The sequence below is a fragment of the Mustelus asterias genome, chromosome 20, assembly GCF_964213995.1.
Source record: "Mustelus asterias chromosome 20, sMusAst1.hap1.1, whole genome shotgun sequence".
In the NCBI taxonomy this organism is placed as follows: Eukaryota; Metazoa; Chordata; class Chondrichthyes; order Carcharhiniformes; family Triakidae; genus Mustelus; species Mustelus asterias.
In genome coordinates, this window is record NC_135820.1 from 42,145,430 (window position 1) to 42,165,533 (window position 20,104).

Consider the following 20,104-nt stretch of genomic DNA (forward strand, 5'->3'; position numbering starts at 1 on the left):
GGTAGCTCTAGGTTCTCATTTGTATTACTTTAGTGCACTGGGTGTCTGCTTTATTGATGCTGCAGAATCAAACTTCAACATACATGTTCTCTTTTGAAATCTGCAATGGAAATTCGGTGTCCAGAGGGTAAAAATAGTGATCACGTTGCGTTAACAAACTCCTTCGGCACAGTTGAAGGACCAAGAACTTGATGCTAAATCTGTCCTAGCTTTTAACAATAGTGATTGCATCATGATACTCTTTGGGTGATGCTGTGGTTATATTATTCATGGTGGTGAAAAGGATAATCATAGAATCCCTATAACACAGAAGGAGGCCATTCAGCCCATCGAGACTGTACCGACTTTATGACAGTGTGTCTTACCCAGGCCCTCTCCCCTGCCTTATCCCCATAACCCCACACATTCACCATGGATAATCCATCTAATTTGCACATTTTGGGACTCTAAAGGGCAATTTAGCATGGCCAATCCATTTAACCTGCACATCTTTGGGAGGGGCATGCATGTTGAGAAAGGAAACTGAATATCACAGAGCACAAAGGGAAGTGTGATCCTTTTGAGCAATGGATCCATTTTTTTACCTTTCACCTAAACACGCCATCATGTTCCTATGACTATTTCATATTTGCAAAACATCACGTTATGGTGGTGAACCATTCAGTTGAGGAAGGTGCTCATTTGCTCTCTCAAACTATCTCAGCCAAAATGGTGGTAGGAGTTGGCTGGGAGAGTGAAAACTATTAACCCGGTTTCCACCCTCAATAATTATCCTGTGATTCCTGCTTAACTCAGAAATCCAACCTGAGATTCCCCTGGCCTGTATGTATATTAACATCATGAACTCGCTGAGCTATCTGAGGAGCCCCTCCTCTTTTTGGATGCAGTTGTGAATCTCATCCAGCTATATAGCTGATGAATCCCAGTTCTGTTTTTCTTGTTATCCTGTCCCTCGAGAACTCTGGGCTGAATTTTAAAGGCCACCCTCGGGTGGGCAAACAGGCAAGGAGACCCGTTTGTTAAGGTTTGTTAAGGTGCCGTTTGTTAAGGTGCCGTTCCATCGGTGGCATCCTTGCCACTTGTCCACCAGCCCCTTTCCCCATCATAAATTTACGAGTGGCAGGGGGATTGTCGGGTGGGTCACCCACCTGTGGCTCAACCGAGGCTCTTAAGTGGGCAATTAATACCCAATTAAGGGCTTCATCCTGCCCTGATTTAATGATGTCAGCAGAGGCTGGCACTCAGTGTGCAAACTGGCAGGTTTAACCCTGTGGAGTGCGAGCCAATTAAAGGGACTGAGGGGTTGCCTCTTACCCAGCCCTCGGTGCCAATTGGAGGGTGCCCCCCACCGTTTTGGCTGCCCCTGCCCCCCCCCCCCCCCCCCCCCCCCCCCGCGCCCAACATACCCCTAACGCTCACCGAGTTCTGTCAGCCTAGCAACAGTGAGATCCTGGACATATTTTTGAATGACTGGGTCTTTCGCTGAACACCAGCTCCTTGTCTTACCTGCAAAACCAGCAATGGCCACCGCTCCTGCTAAAGCTGCCAGTATGCAGAGCAGCACCTTGGACTTGCTCCTTTGGATGGAAGGAAACTCCGGCTCAAACTAATTAAAGGAGTGTGGCCTGAGAAACTAAAGCGGGGCGAGCCGGCTAAGCAGAGGCAGGCTCACTCCGACATTTACGCTGGGGTGTGAGGAATATACCCTCAGTAGTAATTGTGCCTCATGACCCAGTATACACTTGCTTGACCTTAGCACTGCCTGTGCATGGTGGCTGTTTTAATACCAGGCCATTTAGCTAAATGGAAAGCAGTGACATTTCGCCATTTTTATTGATGCTTTTATTCTGCGTAAACTAAGTCAACTCTGAAGGCATTTGGAGTGAAATTGTTGATGAGGTCATTCCACAAGAGAGAGGTGAAAATTCCTTTGAAGTTAAATATGTTTGCAAATGAAATTCTAAACCATAGATCCTGACGTACACGCTGACCTGATATATGAGACGTCCCTCTTTTTTTGAGTTGGCCCCATTGTTTTTGTATATTCTCTTGTATATAATTCAGTGCCCTGTTTCAGCCACGATATGCTACATTGGCATTAATAGACAGCCTCACCTTTTCACCCCACAAATGGATGTTTTGCTTATTTGTCCCTTATAACTGGGTGCAAATGATACTGGCTGTGTTGCAAAGATGCGCGGGAGTTTAGAACACGTCACACAGAGCAGATCCCCACGTGGCGACTGACAAACATCATGACCACCCACACACATGCCAGCAGTTCACTTTTGGATTCACCGGATAAATTGACCCCTGTTTTTGGAGGGATTTTTTGAGGCTTCATAGGTCAATTTATACCCTGACATCTGTGGTACTTAATGTGATATCAATAGAGTGTCAGATACAGACACCGCATGAGTATTGATAAGAAAATACAGGATTCCTTAAAGCAAGGAACCTTCTCTTCAAAGGCGGATTTAAATCAATGCAAGGAAAGAGTTTGTAAATCCCGGAACACCAGAAGAACTAGTTGTTCACATTGTAGGACAGACAAGGAATGATGAATACCAAAGCTGCTTTTTTCTCGTGTTAAACCATCGAGAAGTGACAAGAGGTCAGGAATATGATATCCCCCCAGTGTTCCAACTAAATTACAGTGAAATCATAATAGTGTCATTCCTGCTTGACGCCAACTTGCATTAAGCCAAAGAGGTTCAATGCTCTGATTTCAGTGATGGATGACAAGGCAGGAAGGAGTTGTGTTAGTGGCCTGAGGAGTGCAAAGGTCAGAAACTGAATTGTAAAAGTTCATTGAGTGTTCAGTGCCTTTTCAAATCTTCGGCACCACTGGGTCAAAGGTGAGAGACTGGGTTTGATCTTTTATGATAATTTAATGGTGGAAGATGGCCATTTTCTGTAGAAGAAAAACTGATATCAAAGACATTCGGGATTATTGTACGAGGATGTGATTTGTTTGTCAGTCAGCATTGAACCCACTTGGGGCTTTATTAAAACAGTTAGATGAATGTGGATGTCCAAGGCACATTTAAAATTAGCCTTTCAATTCAGCAGCAGTTTTTCCACAGCACTGTTACAAGGTATTCATACTTTTCTTCCCTATTTTCTGATTGCTTTGTCATGCACACCATCATCCATCTACCATCTACCTGGCTTTTACAGTGATGTTCTGAAGTCGCTCATTAGGTTTTGGGGGGCAGGCTTGAGCAACCTCTTCCAGTTTACCCCTTCCAGTGGGGAAGTGCCTCATGTTTAAGAATAGTGACAGGCTAAATCGAAGACACAAACCACTCCTCCACTCTGGCAATGACCAAGTTGGGAAGGCACCATGATGTTGTGCTAACCCTTTTGTTTTGAAATTATATGGAAACATGATTGGAATAATTAGTTCTTGCCAATATTCTCCACCCCATTCCAAACTCTCTAAAGGTGTTGGCTTACTTATTGGTTCACTGTCATCCACATGCATATTGTCCAAGTGACAATTTATACGTGTGTGAGCAATGAGATTGAGTAGAGGCAAACTGTTTTATTCCAGCCAAATTTGAAGCCATTTTCACATATTGGATGTAGTATTGTAGTGATTTGTCTAAGGACAGGCGCTGTGCTCATTTCTCTATCACTCACAGTCTGGCGCTTTTCTCTTCCGTTGCTTGTAGAGCCTCCCATTTTTGAATTCAATGGGCAATATGATTAGAGAAGAGAATCCAAGTCTTTGACTAAAGCCTGGTACAGTATCTGCCTCAACCCAGGTCTACATATGGCCTAACAGGTGGTCCTTAATAGGACTGATGCAGCCACTACCAGAATGTTTGTGAAAATGCTTAATGGAACTTGGAGCCAGGAGGAGCAGGAGAGATTCACCCAGCCACATACTAAAACCATCGGCTGCTAACAGCCACTGCTTGCTCCCATCATGAATATGACACCATCACCCCAATCATCATCTGGTCAGGAAATGAGAACTGATTTGCTGCCACCACAATTCTCCTGATTCGCCTGCTCTATTCCTGCTCCTGTTTCTAAAGCCCTTTTGTTTAAGTGTGGACATCCAAAAGTTGGTGTCCAGGTTGTACAGCTCCACCTTCAGCTTCACAAAAACAGCTTCCTGCCCTTTGGCTCCCCATTATACTTACGGACTTGCTGCACTTGCCCATTACACTCACCCACAGACCGTTAAGTCTTATCATCATCAGTTCATGTACACTTTTAACAACATGGCAACTATTAATGACTGCCAATTAAACTCCAGCACCAAAAGTTAGTGTGGTCTCTTTCGATAGTGGTGAAGGTGGCTGATTCAACGTTGTTCTTTGTTTTTGTCTGGTCAGATATACAAATTTAGAGCTTGCATGAACTTCCAAATTGCCCAATGGATTTTCTAAAGGAAATTCTTTTTATTTGTATGTAGCCAATCTCTCTTTGAAGAATTTAACAGTTTTTTCAACCTGCCCTCTCACCATAAACTTTTGTCAATTTTTTATGATAAAATCTGACCCAGTGCTTTTAGCACTTCAGTTGTTCAGGGTGTGTAAACAGGCTCCTGTTAATTTATCAGCCTAGTCCTTGGAGATTTTCATAACCACTTTGATTTCTTCCATAAACTTTTTGTTTTAATTAATGGTTGGAAGAATTTTTATTCCTTTTATATGCAAGGCCTTTTACACGCAGGTAGTTCCAAATGAATGGTATAACTGTCATGGCTAATATCAAATCATTTGATGACAAACTGTCAGACTGCATCCGCAAATTATTGTTTTAAAGTCACACTTCCAGCGAGCAACCCAATCTGTCAGCACGGACATTTGAGATTGCTTTTGTTGACATGATATCGTTGTATCTTGGGTAGGAAAATGTCAGGTTGTGGGCTAAAGGTCAAAGTTGTAAGCAAAGTGGGCTAATGTTATTTATTAACAGAAGTAAGCATGACCTGTAACTGGACCCAGTTTGTTCATTTGAGTAAAGGAAGCTTGAGGAGGTTTGAAGGTAATACGCATTCCACCAACTGAGAGCTAACAGCTGACATGGGACAGGGTGCAAGTGTACCCGGTTTGAAGCAAGGGTGAGTCGGAGACACCGTTTAATCTTGTCAAGTTCTAAAAATGTTCAAATCATTATGAATTTTATGATTTTCCATGCATTGAGAAACCAAAGACCCTAGAGTAAAAGGAGTCCTCTCCAGCTGAGGTTTGGGTACAGAGAGGAATGGCACTATATGGAAAGCAGGGTATGTGAATCTTTCTATATTGCGAAAACTCAGTTGTTCATGAGTTCACATGCCTGAGTATGATTAAAGAACTTAGAACATTGCAAAGTGGCGGCATGGTGGCACAGTGGTTAACACTGCTGCCTCACAGCACCAGGGACACAGGTTCAATTCCTGGCTTGGATCATTATCTGTGCAAATCTACATGTTCTCCCCGTGTTTGCGTGGGTTTCCTCTGGGTGTTCCGGTTTCCTCCCACAGCCTGAAAGATGTGCTTCTTAGGTGCATTGGCCATGCTAAATTCTCCCTCAGTGTACCCAAACAGGCGCCGGAGTGTGGCGACTGGGGGATTTTCACAGTAACTTCATTGCAATGTTAATGTAAACCTACTTGTGACTCTAATAAAATAAACTTTATAAAACTAAGAGTTGTGTGCCCTGAAATAGCGACTTATTCCATTCATTTCCAGCATGGTCTTAATTGCAAATATAGCCCTTCACTTTTGAACTGTTATCTTTATAACAACAACCAGTGGACAGTTGAGATTGGGGTGAACCACGATGAACGTACGTTCACGATGAATGTACGTGGGTGGCACGGTAGCATAGTGGTTAGCACTGCTGTTTCACAGCTTCAGGGACCTGGGTTCGATTCCCGGCTTGGGTCACTGTCTGTGTGGAGTTTGCACATTCTCCTCATGTCTGCATGGGTTTCTTCCCAGTGCTCCGGTTTCCTCCCACAGTCCAAAGATGTGCAGGTTAGGTTGATTGGCCATGCTAAAATTGCCCCTTAGGTGTCCTGAGATGCGTAGGTTAGAGGGATTAGTGGGTAAAATATGTAGGGATATGGGGGTAGGGCTTGGGTGGGATTGTGGTCGGTGCAGACTCGATGGGCCAAATGGCCTCTTTCTGTACTGTAGGGTTTCTATGATTCTGACTTTGTCATTTTTGTAATTGATGAGTAATATATAAACTGTTAACCACGAGCAGCAAAGATGATGAAGTGCGAGTTCTGTCACCATGTCAGGTTTTATTTTTAACTGAGTGCTATAGGGAACAAGGAGGATTGTAAAAGATGTAATATGAAGCTTAGTGATCTGAACACAGCACAGACCACGGGCCTGACTACACCCTGGCTCTTTAACAGCAACTTATATTTATCTGGCACATTTAACATAGCAAAACATCCCAAGCTGCTTACTCAGAATATCATCGATTAAAACCAAAATACTGCGGATGCTGGAATCTGAAACAAAAACAGAAAATGCTGGAAAATCTCAGCAGGCCTGACAGCATCTGTGGAGAGAGAATAGAGCCATCATTGTCTGGATGACCCTTCATCAGAGCAGGAATGTCAGGATTGATGACCAAAAGCTTGTATGTAGGTATGAAGAAACACCTTAAAAGAGGAGAGAGAGGTAAAGAATCAATGAAGTTTGGGAAGGGAATTCCACAGCTGAGGGCCAAGGCGGCTTGAAAGCATGACCAACAGTGGTAGGAGGGATTAAAATCATGATTGCGCCTGGATTGGAAGAGCTGGTTGCCAGCAATGGAAACAGTGGTCTGGGAAAAGAGTTTGTGAAGGGAACCAAAAACAATGGGTTGGATTTTCCACGCAATCCACTATGTGTTTCACAGCAGTGGAGGTGGCCTGCCATTGACCAGGGGCGGAATCTTCTGGTCCAGCCGTTGTCAATGGGGCTTCCTGTTGATTACACCCCTCACCATCGGGAAACCCTCAGCGGGGGTGAGCCGTCAGCAGGACTGGAAGATCCCACCAGCACGAATGGCCGGAAAGTTCCAGCCAATGGCTTCAGTCATCCCAATATTTAGTTGGAGGAAGTTTCTTTTTATGAATATCAGATGTCAGACAAACAATGCGCCAGATCATACGGTGAAGAGATCCAAAGATTGGTGGTGAGATAGAATTGAGTGTCATTAGCATGCATATGGAACCTGATAAGTTTTAGTTGGTATGTAGATGTGGAAATGAAGAGGGGCCAAGGATAGATCCTGGGGGGAACCCAGAGCAGGAGCAGGGGGAAACGTCATTGCAGCTGATTCTCTAGCTATGGGTCAGTGCCAGGGAAGTTCCACCCAGCAGGGCCACAGAGGAGAGGTATTGGTGAAGATAGTGTGGTCAACTGTCGAAAGCTGCAGATAGGTTAAGGCAAGAGGGTTAGGTTGATTGGCCATGCTAAAATTATCCCTGAGATGTGTAGGTTAGAAGGATTAGTGGGTAAATATGTAGGGATATGGGGGTAGGGCCTGGGTGGGATTGTGGTCGGTGCAGACTCGATGGGCTGAATGGCCTCTTTCTGTACTGTAGGGTTTCTATGATTTCTATGAAGACAGTTTATCATGGTCACAGTGGCAAATTGTCATTTGTGATCTTGACACTGACACTTTTAGTGGCTGGGCCAGTGATTTTATTGAAGGTATTCAAACATGTAATTGCAGGAAAGGTGGGTCAATGTATTCAAGGCTTTGGAGAGGAAATGGATGTTGAAGATTGGAAGATTGAGGGATCGAGGGGTCGAGGGTGGCAGTATTGTGAGTAGAGGGGTGGCACAGTTGTTAGCACTGCTGCCTCACAGTACCAGGGATCCAGGTTCAATTCCAGCCTCGGGTCACTGTCTGTGTGGAGTTTGCAACTTCTCCCTGTGTCTGCTTTTGGGTTTCCTTCATGTGCTCCAGTTTCCTCCCACATTCCAATGATGTGCAGATTAGATTGATTGGCCTTGATGAATTGACCCAAATGTCGGGGGAATGGCAGGGTAAATATGTGGGGTTACGGGAATAGGTTCTGGGTGGAATTGTGGTCGGTGCAGGCTTGATGGGCCGAGTGGCCTCCTTCTGCACTGTAAGGATTCTATGTTTCTATGACAACAGATTTGGAGGGTGGTGGGAAGGAACATTTGACATAGGAGCAGAAGTAAGCCCTTCAAGCTTGCTCCGTTATTCAATAAGATCATTGCTAACCTGATTATGGCCTCAACTTTACTCTCTTATCTGTCTCATAACCTTTGACTCCCTGGTCTATCAAAAATCTATAGAACCTCAGCTTTGAATAAATTCAATGGCCCAGCCTCTGCTTCTTTCTGGGGAAGAGATTTTCTACAAACTAATAACCTTCTGAGGAAAAATAATTCTCCTAATCTCCATCATAAAGGAAGTCCTCTTATTTTTAAATTGTGTCCCTGTCTGCCATCCAAGAGGAAACATTTTTCTGGTCTCCACCTTATCAAATTCCCTCAGGATTTTATTTGTTTTTGTAAGATCCTCTAATTTTTCTAAACTCCAATGAGTATGGGCCCAAACTTTCTTCATAAGATAAACCTTCCTCCCAGGACTGGGAGGCGGAAATTTTTAATCATTGCGTTTGCAATTCTTGCAACTTGCGTGTTTTGATGATTTTAGTTTTCATTGTCACCTGCCTCCTTATGACTGATTCTGAATCTTTTGTCGTGCCACAGATGGATATTAATGTATTCAGTACACATTGCTGATTATTTCTATATTCTGACTGTATATGACATTGAATTTTTACAAGTTTATAAGTTTGGAACTGTCGCTTTAAGTTAAAATGGAAGAACGGAAACTTGAAGGGGATCATGTGACCTGCTCCAAATTCTGCCTGACAACAAACCAAGATGGCTGTGATTAAAGGGGGAAGGTGGCGGGGCGGGGGCTGGGGAGGGGGGATGCGGAGAAGGCAGGTTGTTTTCCTGCAAAACTGGTGCTTGATTTCTACACCTGCAGCAATGGTAAGAGCAATTATGCTGATTATGGATAGACTGTTTGTCTCCAAGTCTCACATGAAGCTGTTAGGAATGTAAGGTTTTATTACAGAACTGATGCAGCACAGAATGAGGCCATTCAGCCCATCGAGTTTGCACCGTCTCTCCAAATGAGCAATTCACCACGTTCCACTCTCCTGCCGGCTCATTTCTTTCTTTTCAGATAATTGTCTAATTCCCTTTTTGATTGATTGAACCTAGCTGCCTCCATCACACTGTCACCTTGTCCACTCATGCTGTGTGAAAGTGTTTTTCCTCATGCCGCTTTTGCTTCTTTTACCAAATCTGTGCCCTCTCATTTTTGATCCTTTCACGAGTGAAAACAGTTGCTCCTCCTTTCTTCTATCCAGCGACCCCTCCCCCTGACGTGGGTACCCCAGTAGCAGAGAGTGTGAACACTGGGAAACCCCCATTGGCTGCGGCGGGATCAGAAGATCCCGCTGTGCAGCCAATGGCAAGCAACTTCTAAAAATGAGGGGGGTGGGAAATCTTGCCCAATGGGTCAGATTGTCCAACCTTGCAAGCGGAATAAGTTGAGGTATAAGCTGCTGGAAGAAGGTGGCTTAACATTGGAAAAACAATTTGAAAATAGTAGCTGTATTGGAAGCAGTGGATGGATAATTTCACAGCGTGAAACTTGGTCCCATCTCTGCCACTGGCACAACAAAAGACGAGCTTAACTGAGTGGCGCAACAGAATCCGGGTGCGTGTAAATATAAAGAGGAAAAATCTGAGAGACAGTTTCAAATGTGGCAACTTGGGGCACTATGGAAACGATGTCTGCTGCCCTGTCAAAGGAAAACTGCACAGAAAATCTCAGGGGAAAGCCCATTTTGCCAAGAAGCGCAGGAGCAAAACTGAACAAAGGGGAAAATCTGATAACCACATAAAGAAAAGAGAGATGAAAGTAGCACTACTAAGTTGTGCCTAAAATTTGAAATCTTGTTGTGTGATTCTTTGTCAATCACTGTAAATTCAAATATATATCTTTAAAATGATCAATCTTTTCAGGATTGTAACAGAAGGGATTATTGCTGTAGCTAATCTGAACTGATAGTTAATTGCTGTATTTAATCTCCCTCAGGAAATGATAGTATTAAAGGGCAATGGCATACGTTACAAGGTCGCCTTGCAGGAACTATGTTGTTGTCCGGGACCTGATGGTTGATCAGCTTCCTTCGACTAACAATCCCTCCCCCATTACTCTTCAGTTGAGTGACCTTTAAACTCTGAATTCCGGCAGCCTGGTTGATGTTCTGTCCCTGTTGTGTTTCAGGTGTCTTTGGTGCAGTGGACAGAGTGTGTTGGACTGACTCTCGTTGGCCGGGACCAATCTTCTATGCAGCTGAGGACACCTGGAGGACATATTCTGAACTTCAGCATCTTGCAGGTTTTTCCATTCACCTATGAGAGCAAACGCATGGGAATTATTGTCAAAGTAAGTGGTGAAAAACGATATTGAAATAAATGCTTAAGAGTTCACTAGTGCTGTTCTGTTTGTTTTCTATCATTTTACTTATGGTTTCCGCTATCGATCTTGAAGGCCTTGACTACCAGGTTGGGATCCTTCTCCACAGGTTCTAGCAATCCACCTGTATCTCATCCAAGTGACCATTATTCAGTAAACTAAAAGCCAAATACTGCTGATATTGGAATGTGCAATACAAGCAGAAAAAGGCTGGAATAGTCAGAGACCAATGGGAAATTGCTCTCTCCAGCTGCTGACTTGACCTGCAGGGTATTTCCAGCATTTTGTTTTTGTTAATATTGGTCATTATTCATGTTGCGGTTGTATGACAGTAAGCTGTTCAACTGCAGAGTGCATTACAATCAGGCTGATCCTGTTCTTGAATAACATTGACAGATGGATACATTTGGCTTGGTTTGCTGGTTAAGGTTCGTGTATGGGATCCCTAACTAACATTTCCCTCCTTAATCCGTAAAGAGTGGCATGGAGATTCTGACTGTGTGTGGCGCGCGGTTGAAGTGGGGGAGCGGGTGGGGGTGGTTGGACATCTGTCTTTGCAAGTGCGGCCTCTCCACCCACCTCTGTCCCTAGGGTGTGGCATGGTGGCACAGTAATTAGCACTGCTGCCTCACAGCGCTAGGGACCTGGGTTCAATTCCAGTCTCGGGTGACTGTGTGGAGTTTCCACATTCTCCCTTGGGTTTCTTCCGGGTGCTCCGGTTTCTTCCCACAGTACAAAGATGTGCAAGTTAGGTTGATTGGCCATGCTAAACTGCCCCTTAGTGTCAGAGGGATGAGTAGGGTAAATACTTGAGGTTATGGGGCTAGGGCGTGGGTGGAATTGTTGTCGGTGCAGGCTGGATGGGCCAAATGGCCTCCTTCTGCACTGTAGGGATTCTATGATTCTAAGATCCTATGATCCCAATGACACAAAGGCCAACTGCAGATTGAGATCAGGTTACAGAACAAAGTCAGGAGAATCAAACCTGGGGCCCACCAGCTCTTGTGCGTGAGGTGCTCATTGAATAAATTTACTGGAACAAGCTTTAGTATTTTTTTCCAAGCTTTTTTTGTCCTCCTAAGAGTGCAGTATTTTTATAGCAGTGGGTCAGATGCAATGCTTGAAGAATTTTGCCATTTAAGGCAAAAAAATTGACGATCTGTAAAAAGCTTGGTATTTTAGCAGCGCAAATAAATGGCAATATTTATCATCTGTTTTGTCCATGTTAATATTTTTAGCTGCCATCATTTCCTGTGCTGCCTTGTGGTGAAATACATAAATACTGATCTGTTTAATCTCTCAAACATTCATCTAAACAAAAACTGTTTATGGTTTACTGTAATTTGATCAGAACTAGATAAATTCTGACCTCAACTTATTCTTGAACGCTCTTTTATTTTTGACCCAATAGTTATCTGTCTTTCCGCAGTCGGTTTCAAACTCAGAAAGCTATCTTGTAACGTGTTTTTCTAATTAAGAGTGGCATTTGCCAGTGCAAGGTGCAAGTCAAAAGCTGTATGCTTGCAGCTAAAAAGCACATATTCACAGAAATGAGTTTGGAGCCCTCAGTTAAAATCGATGATAGATTCTGTTACCCAGCAACCATGGTTAGATACTGCCTCATTTTTTATGTTTAAAAGCTGAGCGTGGGAGTGCAGTTTAAATGCCAGGAGACTTTTATGCTCAGGAAATGACCAGACGTGTTTAGCATCTTCCTTGAAGTATTTAATCCAATTACTATTGCCTAGAAAAAAATGATTGTAAGGGTAGGGTGTATTTAAAGGTGACTTCACAATACAGGAAATGTTCAAAGTACTGTGGACTCATGACAGCTCCTAACTCACTGGACCCAATGATTTTCTATATGCATAGGTTGTAGGACTGTTGAACAGAGCTCTGGGCAGGAATTTTCCAGTCCCGCACACTCCGTTGCCAGCGAGAATTTGGCGCTCAGCCAAATCTCCATTGCAGCAGGACCGGAGAATCCCAACTGCAGGCAAGGTTGGAGAATTACGGCCCTGATGTTTGGTGGACACCGGGGGGCGGAATTTTCCCATCCTACCCGCCATGGGCATCGTAGCGGGCAGGCGGCGTGCCATGCAAAGGTCCTTCGACCTCGAGTGGGATTTTCCGGTCTTGGGGCGAGCGCAGCTGGAAAATCCCACCCCAGGGGACTTTGTGTTATCTGATAAACAAAGGGGCACAGCTATATTTACTAGGGGATTTTCACAGTAACTTCATTGCAGTGTTAATGTAAGCCTAGATTCATAGAATCATAGAATCCTACAGTGCAGCAGAAGGCCATTCGGCCCATCTGTCCTGGCCCTATCTGAAAAAGCTCCTTGCATTTACCCTAGCTAGTCCCCCTGACATTAACATGGCCAGTCCACCTAACCTGCATATCTTTGGACTGTGGGGGGAAACCGGAGCACTCGGAGGAAACCCACGCAGACACGGGGAGAATGTGCAAACTCCACACAGACAGTGACCCAAGTTGGGAATCGAACCCAGGTCCCGAGCACTGTGAGGCTGCAATGCTAACCACTGTGCGGCCCTACTTGTGACACTAATAAATAAAGCAAGAAAATAACTCAGTTTAATAGAATGGGCCACTAAAGCAGGAAATTGCTGATGCTGAGATTCAAAATAAATACACTCTTGCCAGTTTTTTCTCCTTGTTTCTTCCCCTTTCCTCTCCGTTACAGGATCATAGAACCCCTACAGTACAGAAGAAGGCCATTCGGCCCATTGAGCCTGCACCGACAACAATCCCACCCTATCCCCATAACCCCACATATTTACCCTGCTAATCCCCCTGACACTAGGGTTCAATTTAGCATGGCCAATCAACCTAACCCGCACATCTTTGGACTGTGGGAGGAAACCGGAGCACCCAGAAGAAACCCATGCAGACACGGGGAAAATGTGCAAACTCCACGCAGACAGTGACCCGAGCCGGGAATCGAACCAGAATCCCTGGCACTGTGAGGCAGAAGTGATAACTATTATGCCACCGTGCTGCCCCGTCTCTTCCCTCATTGTGTTGAATCATCACTGCAGTATGGTTCAGCAGACGCTGGAACTTTCTAGTCCTCACCTGTATCACCAATGTTCAAGTGTGAATCATGACGGTGTGGGGAACTGGGCTGATGGGATGGAGAGAGGCAGTTAGCAGGATTTATTTGAAGGTCGATGAGGACCAGAAGGGGTGGAGCCAGATGGGCAGGCCCAGAATTTCTTGCTGCTGCCGACACATCAGTTGGCAATCTATATAAATGACGCGGATGAAGGGATGGACCGGATAGTTGCTAAATTTACTGACGATACAAAGATATATAGGGAAATAAGTTGAGAAGAGGGCATAAGGAGGTTATAAAGGGACATAGATAGATTAAGTGAGTGGACAAAGATCTGGCAAATGAAGTATGATGTGGACAAATGTAAAATGGTCCATCTTGGCAGGAATGATAAAAAAAAAGCTGCAGGAGGTACAGCAAGAATCTATCTAGCTTTACCTTAAAAATATTCAGAAACTCTTTTGAGGAAGAGCGTTCCACAGAATCACGGCCCTCATCGTTGTCTTAAATGAGCAACCCTTTATTTTAAACAGTGAACCCTAGTTCTAGATTCTACAACAAGAGGAAACATCCTCTCCACAACCACCCTGTCAATACCCCTCAGGATCTTAAAGGTTTTCATCAAGTAGCCTCTTATTGTTTTAAACTCAGGTGGATGCAACCTAACCTCTCCAACCTTTCCTCAGAAGCCAACTTGCCCATTCCTGGAGTTAATCTTGTAAATCTTCTCTAACCTGCTTCTAACATATTTGCATCTTTCCCTAATTAAGGAGACCAGTACTTTACACGATACTCCAAATGTGGTCTCATCCAATGTCCTGTATAATTGAAGTGTAACCTCCCTACTTTTGTAATCTATTCTCCTCACAAAAAATAATAACTGCTTAATTGCTGTAATTGGCTACCTGCAGTTTGCGGGTAGGTAGCTGTTAAGACCCCACTCCCCCACATAGCAGCCAAAACACACACACTGAGAGGAGGCGCAGTCTCAAGGTAGGAAACAGGGTAAAGGGCAGCTACATGCCATCCACATAGGGGCCTGGCATAGCTTGGGGCATTGGGAGCGCACAGCTGCAGACAGTCCACTGGGGGAGTTGCCCCTCTGCAATCATGGCCTGACAGCTGTGGCTGTTCTGAAATCAAGTTTATTTTACCTGGTCTTCCATTTTCATGTACACTCTCTATCTCTCACACTATCTCTTTTTCTCTGCATCTCTCTTTCATACAAGCATCAAAAGGGTCTATCTCTGTTGGTGAGGCTGCCCATGTGTCATTGCTGGAGAGACTTTGGCCCTCCATTCCTGGGAGCCCAATGGCCATCCTTAATTAGATGACCATTAATTGGCCAACTCACCAAAAACCATGCAAGGTGATTATTGCCCAACTGTCAGAACTCCCGTTTGATCGTGACCTCGGAATCCCAGGCATAAATCAAGGCCTGGATTCTAATCTGGATTGGAATTTTGTCGAAATTTTCTTTCCCTAACCCAAGGGAGCTGAGGCTATTTGTATTATTGCTCAGCTTCCCATATTTCAAAAATGCTCTGAGATCTACACAGACCCATTACCTCAAATAATTTATTCACTTCTGTGTCAACAATACTCTTAATAATTTTAACCACTTCAATCTGATCCGTACTCATACAATCATAGAATCTACAGTGCAGAAGGAGGCCATTTGGCCCATAGATTCTGCACTGACAACAATCCCACCCAGGTCCCATCCCCATAACCCCATGTGTTTACCCTCCTAATCCCCCTGACACTCAGGGGCAATTTAGCATGGCCAATCAACCTAACCCGCACATCTTTGAACTGTGGGAAGAAACATGGAGCACCGGAAGGAAACCCACACAGACACGGGGAGAATGTGCAAACTCCACACATAGTGACCCGAGGCTGAAATTGAACCCAGGTCCCTGGTGCTGTGAGGCAGCAGTGCTAACCACTGTGCCATCTACATCTCTCAGCTGAATCCAAACCCAGGATAAGAAAGCTATTCCCATCGCCCTGAGATTGGGGATAGTCCTTATTATCTTCTTTGCCTCTTCTTGAGAGTAGAATGGCCTCAACAATAACCTCAGCCTTTCAATTATAGTAAATGGGGGATGCGGGTGGTGGTGTTGGGATAAAAGGTGGAAGGTGACCCCATCCACCTGCACACACACACATTATTACAGCAATGGATATGACAGCCTCCAAGTGTCCCACAGTGGAGAGATCGGATACATTTTTTCAAAAGACCTGACCATGCAGTCGCAAGCCTAATTTGAAGCAGACAACAGCTGTACAAGCCTCCTGGAGGTCGGGGATGTCCACCTGCGAAAGGGAGTTGGGGCATTGGCAGCTCCCCAAGGTCACTGCTTTCCGGGGCCAGCAGGAGTGTACCCCATCCACTTTTAGTATTCAATCGAGTGAGCAACATAGCCCAAGAGTCTTCTCATTTTGGCCAACGTCATGACACATCAGTTGAATATTTAGGAACCTGTCAATGATCACTCGCAAGTTTTATTTTTTTCCTTTCATTTTTTGCCAGACACTTGCTCATTTTATAAATAGCACAGTTATATCGAATAGTTTATAAACTTCCCAGTTTATCCAAATCTATTGCACCATATTCCATACCAATAATGTACCATACAATTTGCTTCATTTGCAAATTTTATTAACTAGTAAATGAATATAATAAACAGAAGGGCAGCACGATGACACTGTGGTTAGCACTACTGCCACACAGCACCAGGGACCCAGGTTCAATTCCAGCCTCGGACGGCTGGCTGTGTGGAGTTTCCTCCAGGTGCTCTGGTTTCCTCCCACAGTCCAAAGATGTGTGGGTTAGTTGATTGGCCGTGCTAAATTGTCCCTTCGTGCAAAGGGGTTTTGCAGGGTAAATATGTGGGGTTACGGGGATGGGGCCTGGGTGGGCTTGTTGTCGGTGCAGGCAGGATGGACTGAATGGCCTCCTTCTGCACTGTAGGGATTCTATGATTCTATAAAGGGGACTCCACACCAGATTCTTTTGCACCCAACTAATGCCTGGATGCCATTGCCAAGCGACTCATTTTCAAAGCTTTGCTCGTGGTCCTTTATTCACAAAGTGATCTATCTCGTCATATTGCTCTTCTCACCATGGGACTTTATCCAGTGCATGTCATTCTTAAATACAATTAATAGAGTCCTTCAGCTTGTTCAAAATTGTAGAAGGGACTGAAATCACAGGTTTAGTTTATGATTATGAATAGAATGGAAGTGAGATGAATGTGCAATATCTGGAACTACACAGTCACCAATACCTCACTTGCAAGTGTAAAAAAAAATTGGCCTCAAGCAACTTGCCTGTGATGCAAAGGCTTTGCTCTCGCACTTAAGTGATTTTACATTTACCTTTATTTATTGGTTATTTCAAATATTTAAAATATAAAGTGGGATTTAGTTTTTTGGACTTGTGCATACATCGAAACACAGGTGTTTCACTGAACCATTTTTAATTTTGTATTTAGTCTGACAGGATTGGGAAGTTAATGTTGATGCAAAATCTTTCCAACTGCCTGTGGGTTAGCGGGGCGATGGTTGCATCTCTAATTGTTCCTTTTCTTCACCTGTCATGTACATAACCGGGTCACAGAAGGCTAAGCTAAGCTACAGTTTGGACAACACAGCAGGGACCATTTGAGAAAGTAACAACCTCCTGCTGAACTTGACTGGGGAACTAGCTGACGTGCATTGACTGCTGATAGTGCGTCAGTATTTATAAACATTGTGGCTGATTTCAGCAAGGCAGGAAGCCCAGTTTTGTGTTTTAATTCACAGGCAATGTTAGCCACATTCATGCCTAAATGCATTCATTGCGCTTCTATTTGATCCACAAGCTGTACGTCTCAAACAACTGATTCAAGTATCTTGAGAAGTCTGAATCACATTTTTCACCACTACGTAATTAACTGTACAAAAGCAAAGATGGATTTTAAAAAATAAAAATCGGTTGGGTTTGAATTTATGAAATTCACCAGGGTAAGCAATTTTCCATAGATTTTTTTTGTTATTCGTTCAAGGGATTTGGGCTTCACTGACTACACCAGCATTTATTGCCCATTCCTAATTTTCCTTGAGAAAGTCATGGTGAACTGCATTCTCAAACCCCTGCAATCCATGTGGTGTAGATATACAGACAATGCTGTTAGGTTTGGAGTTCCAGGGTTTTGACCCAGCGACAGTGAAGGAAGAGTGATATAGTTCCAAGTCTGTATGGTGAGTGCCTTGGAAGGGCCTTGGAGTTGGTGTTCCCATGTATTTGCTGCCCTTGTCCATCTAATTTGGTGGCGGTCGTGGGTTTGGAAGGTGCTGTCTGAGGAGCCCTGGTGAGTTTCTGCAGTGCATCTTGTAGATGGTACACATACTGCTACTCTCTTGTTGGTGATAGTTATTGCCATCGCTTGTTGTGGTGCGAATGTTACTAACCACTTGTCAGCCCAAGCCTGGTTAGTGTCCAAGCCTTGTTGCATTTTGACATAGACTGCTTCCTGTTTGTGGAGTCGCAAATGGTGCTGAACATTCTGCGACCATCAGTGAACAGCCCCAATTCTGACCTTGTGATGGAAGGAAGATCATTGATGAAGCAGCCGAGGATGGTTAGGCCTAGGAGACTACCATGAGGGACTCCTGCAGAGATGTCCTGGAGCTGAATTGATTGACCTCCAACAACCAAAACCATCTTCCTTTCTGCCAAGGATGACTCCAACCAGCAGAGAGATTTCCCCTGATTCCCATTGTCTCCAGTTTTTCTAGAGCTCTTGATGCAATGCTTGGCGAAATGCAGCCTTGATGTCAGGGGCAGTCACTCGCACCTTACTCTGGAGTTCAGCTCTTTTGTTCATGTTTGAACCAAGGCTGTAATGAGATCAGGAGCTGAGTGATCCTTGATAAGATGAGTGATCCTGGCAGAACCCAAACTGAGCGTCCATGAGTAGGTTATTGCTCAGTAAGTGTTGCTTGATTGCACTGCTGATGTCCCCTTCCATCCCTTTGCTGATGATTGAGAGTAGATTGAAGGGGCAGTAATTGGCTAGGCTGGACTTTTCCTGCTTTTTGTGTACATGACATACCAGGGCAATTTTCCACATTCCTGGGTATCTGTACTGCAAGAGCTTGTCTATGGGCATGGCAAGTTCTGGAGCACAAACCTTCAGTACTATTGTGGGAATATTGTCAAGGCCCATTGCCTTTGCACTATCCAGTGCCTTCAGCCTTTTCTTGATATCGTGTGGAGTGAATCGAATTGGCTGAAGACTGGCATCTGTGATGCTGGGGACCTCAGGAGGAGGCCTAGATGGATCAACCAACCACTCAGAACTTCAGGCTGAAGATTGTTGCAAATGCTTCAGCCTTATCTTTGCACAGATGCGGCAACAATAATTCCTCCCTCAATGTCAACAAAACAAAGGAGATTGTCACCAACTTCAGGAAGCGTAAAGGAGAACATGCCCCTGTCTACATCAACGGGGATGAAGTAGAAAGGATCGAGAGCTTCAAGTTTTAAGGTGTCCAGATCACCAACAACCTGTCCTAGTCCCCCCATGCTGACACTATAGTTAAGAAAGCCCACTAAGGCCTCTACTTTCTCAGAAGACTAAGGAAATTTGGCATGTCAGCAACGACTTTCACCAGCTTTTACGGATGCACCAAAGAAAGCATTCTTTGTGGTTGTATCACAGCTTGGTATGGCTCCTGCTGTGCCCAAGACTGCAAGGAACTATAAAAGGTCATGAATGTAGCCCAATCCATCACGTAAACCAGCCTCCCATCCATTGACTCTGTCTACACTTCCTGCTGCCTCAGCAAAGCAGCCAGCATAATTAAGGACCCCACGCACCCCGGACATTCTCTCTTCCACCTTCTTCCATTGGGAAAAAGATACAAAAGTCTGAGGTCACGTACCAACCGACTCAAGAACAGCTTCTTCCCTGCTGCTGTCAGACTTTTGAATGGATCTACCTTGCATTAAGTTGATCTTTCTCTACACCCTAGCTATGACTGTAACACTACATTCTGCATTCTCTCATTTTCTTCTCTATGAACGGTATGTTTTGTCTGTATAGCGCACAAGAAACAATACTTTTCACTGTATGTTAATACATGTGACAATAATAAATCAAATCACGATGTGCTGGACTCCCCCATCATAGAGGATGGGGATATTTGTGGAGCCTCCTCCACCAGTGAGTTGTTTAGTTTTCCACCACCATTCATAGCTGGATGTGGCAGGATTGCAGTGTCCAGTGCTTCCATCCTTTTTCTTGGAGTACATCGAATTGGCTGAAGACTGGCAGCTGTAATGCTGGGGATCTCCGGAGGAGGCCGAGATGGATCATCCACTTGGCACTTCTGTTTGAAGATTGTTGTAAGTGCTTCAGCCTTATCTCTTGCATTGATGTGCTGGGCTCCTCCATCAATGAGGATGGGGATATTTGTGGTCCATTGGTTGTTGGTTGGGATCGCTTGGCACTATCTAACACTTGCTACTTGGGTCGGCACATTGG

General features: G+C 44.4%; 1 protein-coding gene across 1 annotated transcript in view; it reads left to right on the forward strand.

The window, feature by feature from the left end:
• atp9a (ATPase phospholipid transporting 9A) overlaps nt 1–20,104 on the forward strand; it is a 185,461-nt gene that overhangs the window by 109,743 nt on the left and 55,614 nt on the right. The window contains exon 15 of the mRNA XM_078236446.1: nt 10,300–10,461. Within this exon, the coding sequence (XP_078092572.1) occupies nt 10,300–10,461 (162 nt within the window). The remainder of the gene's footprint in view (nt 1–10,299; nt 10,462–20,104) is intronic.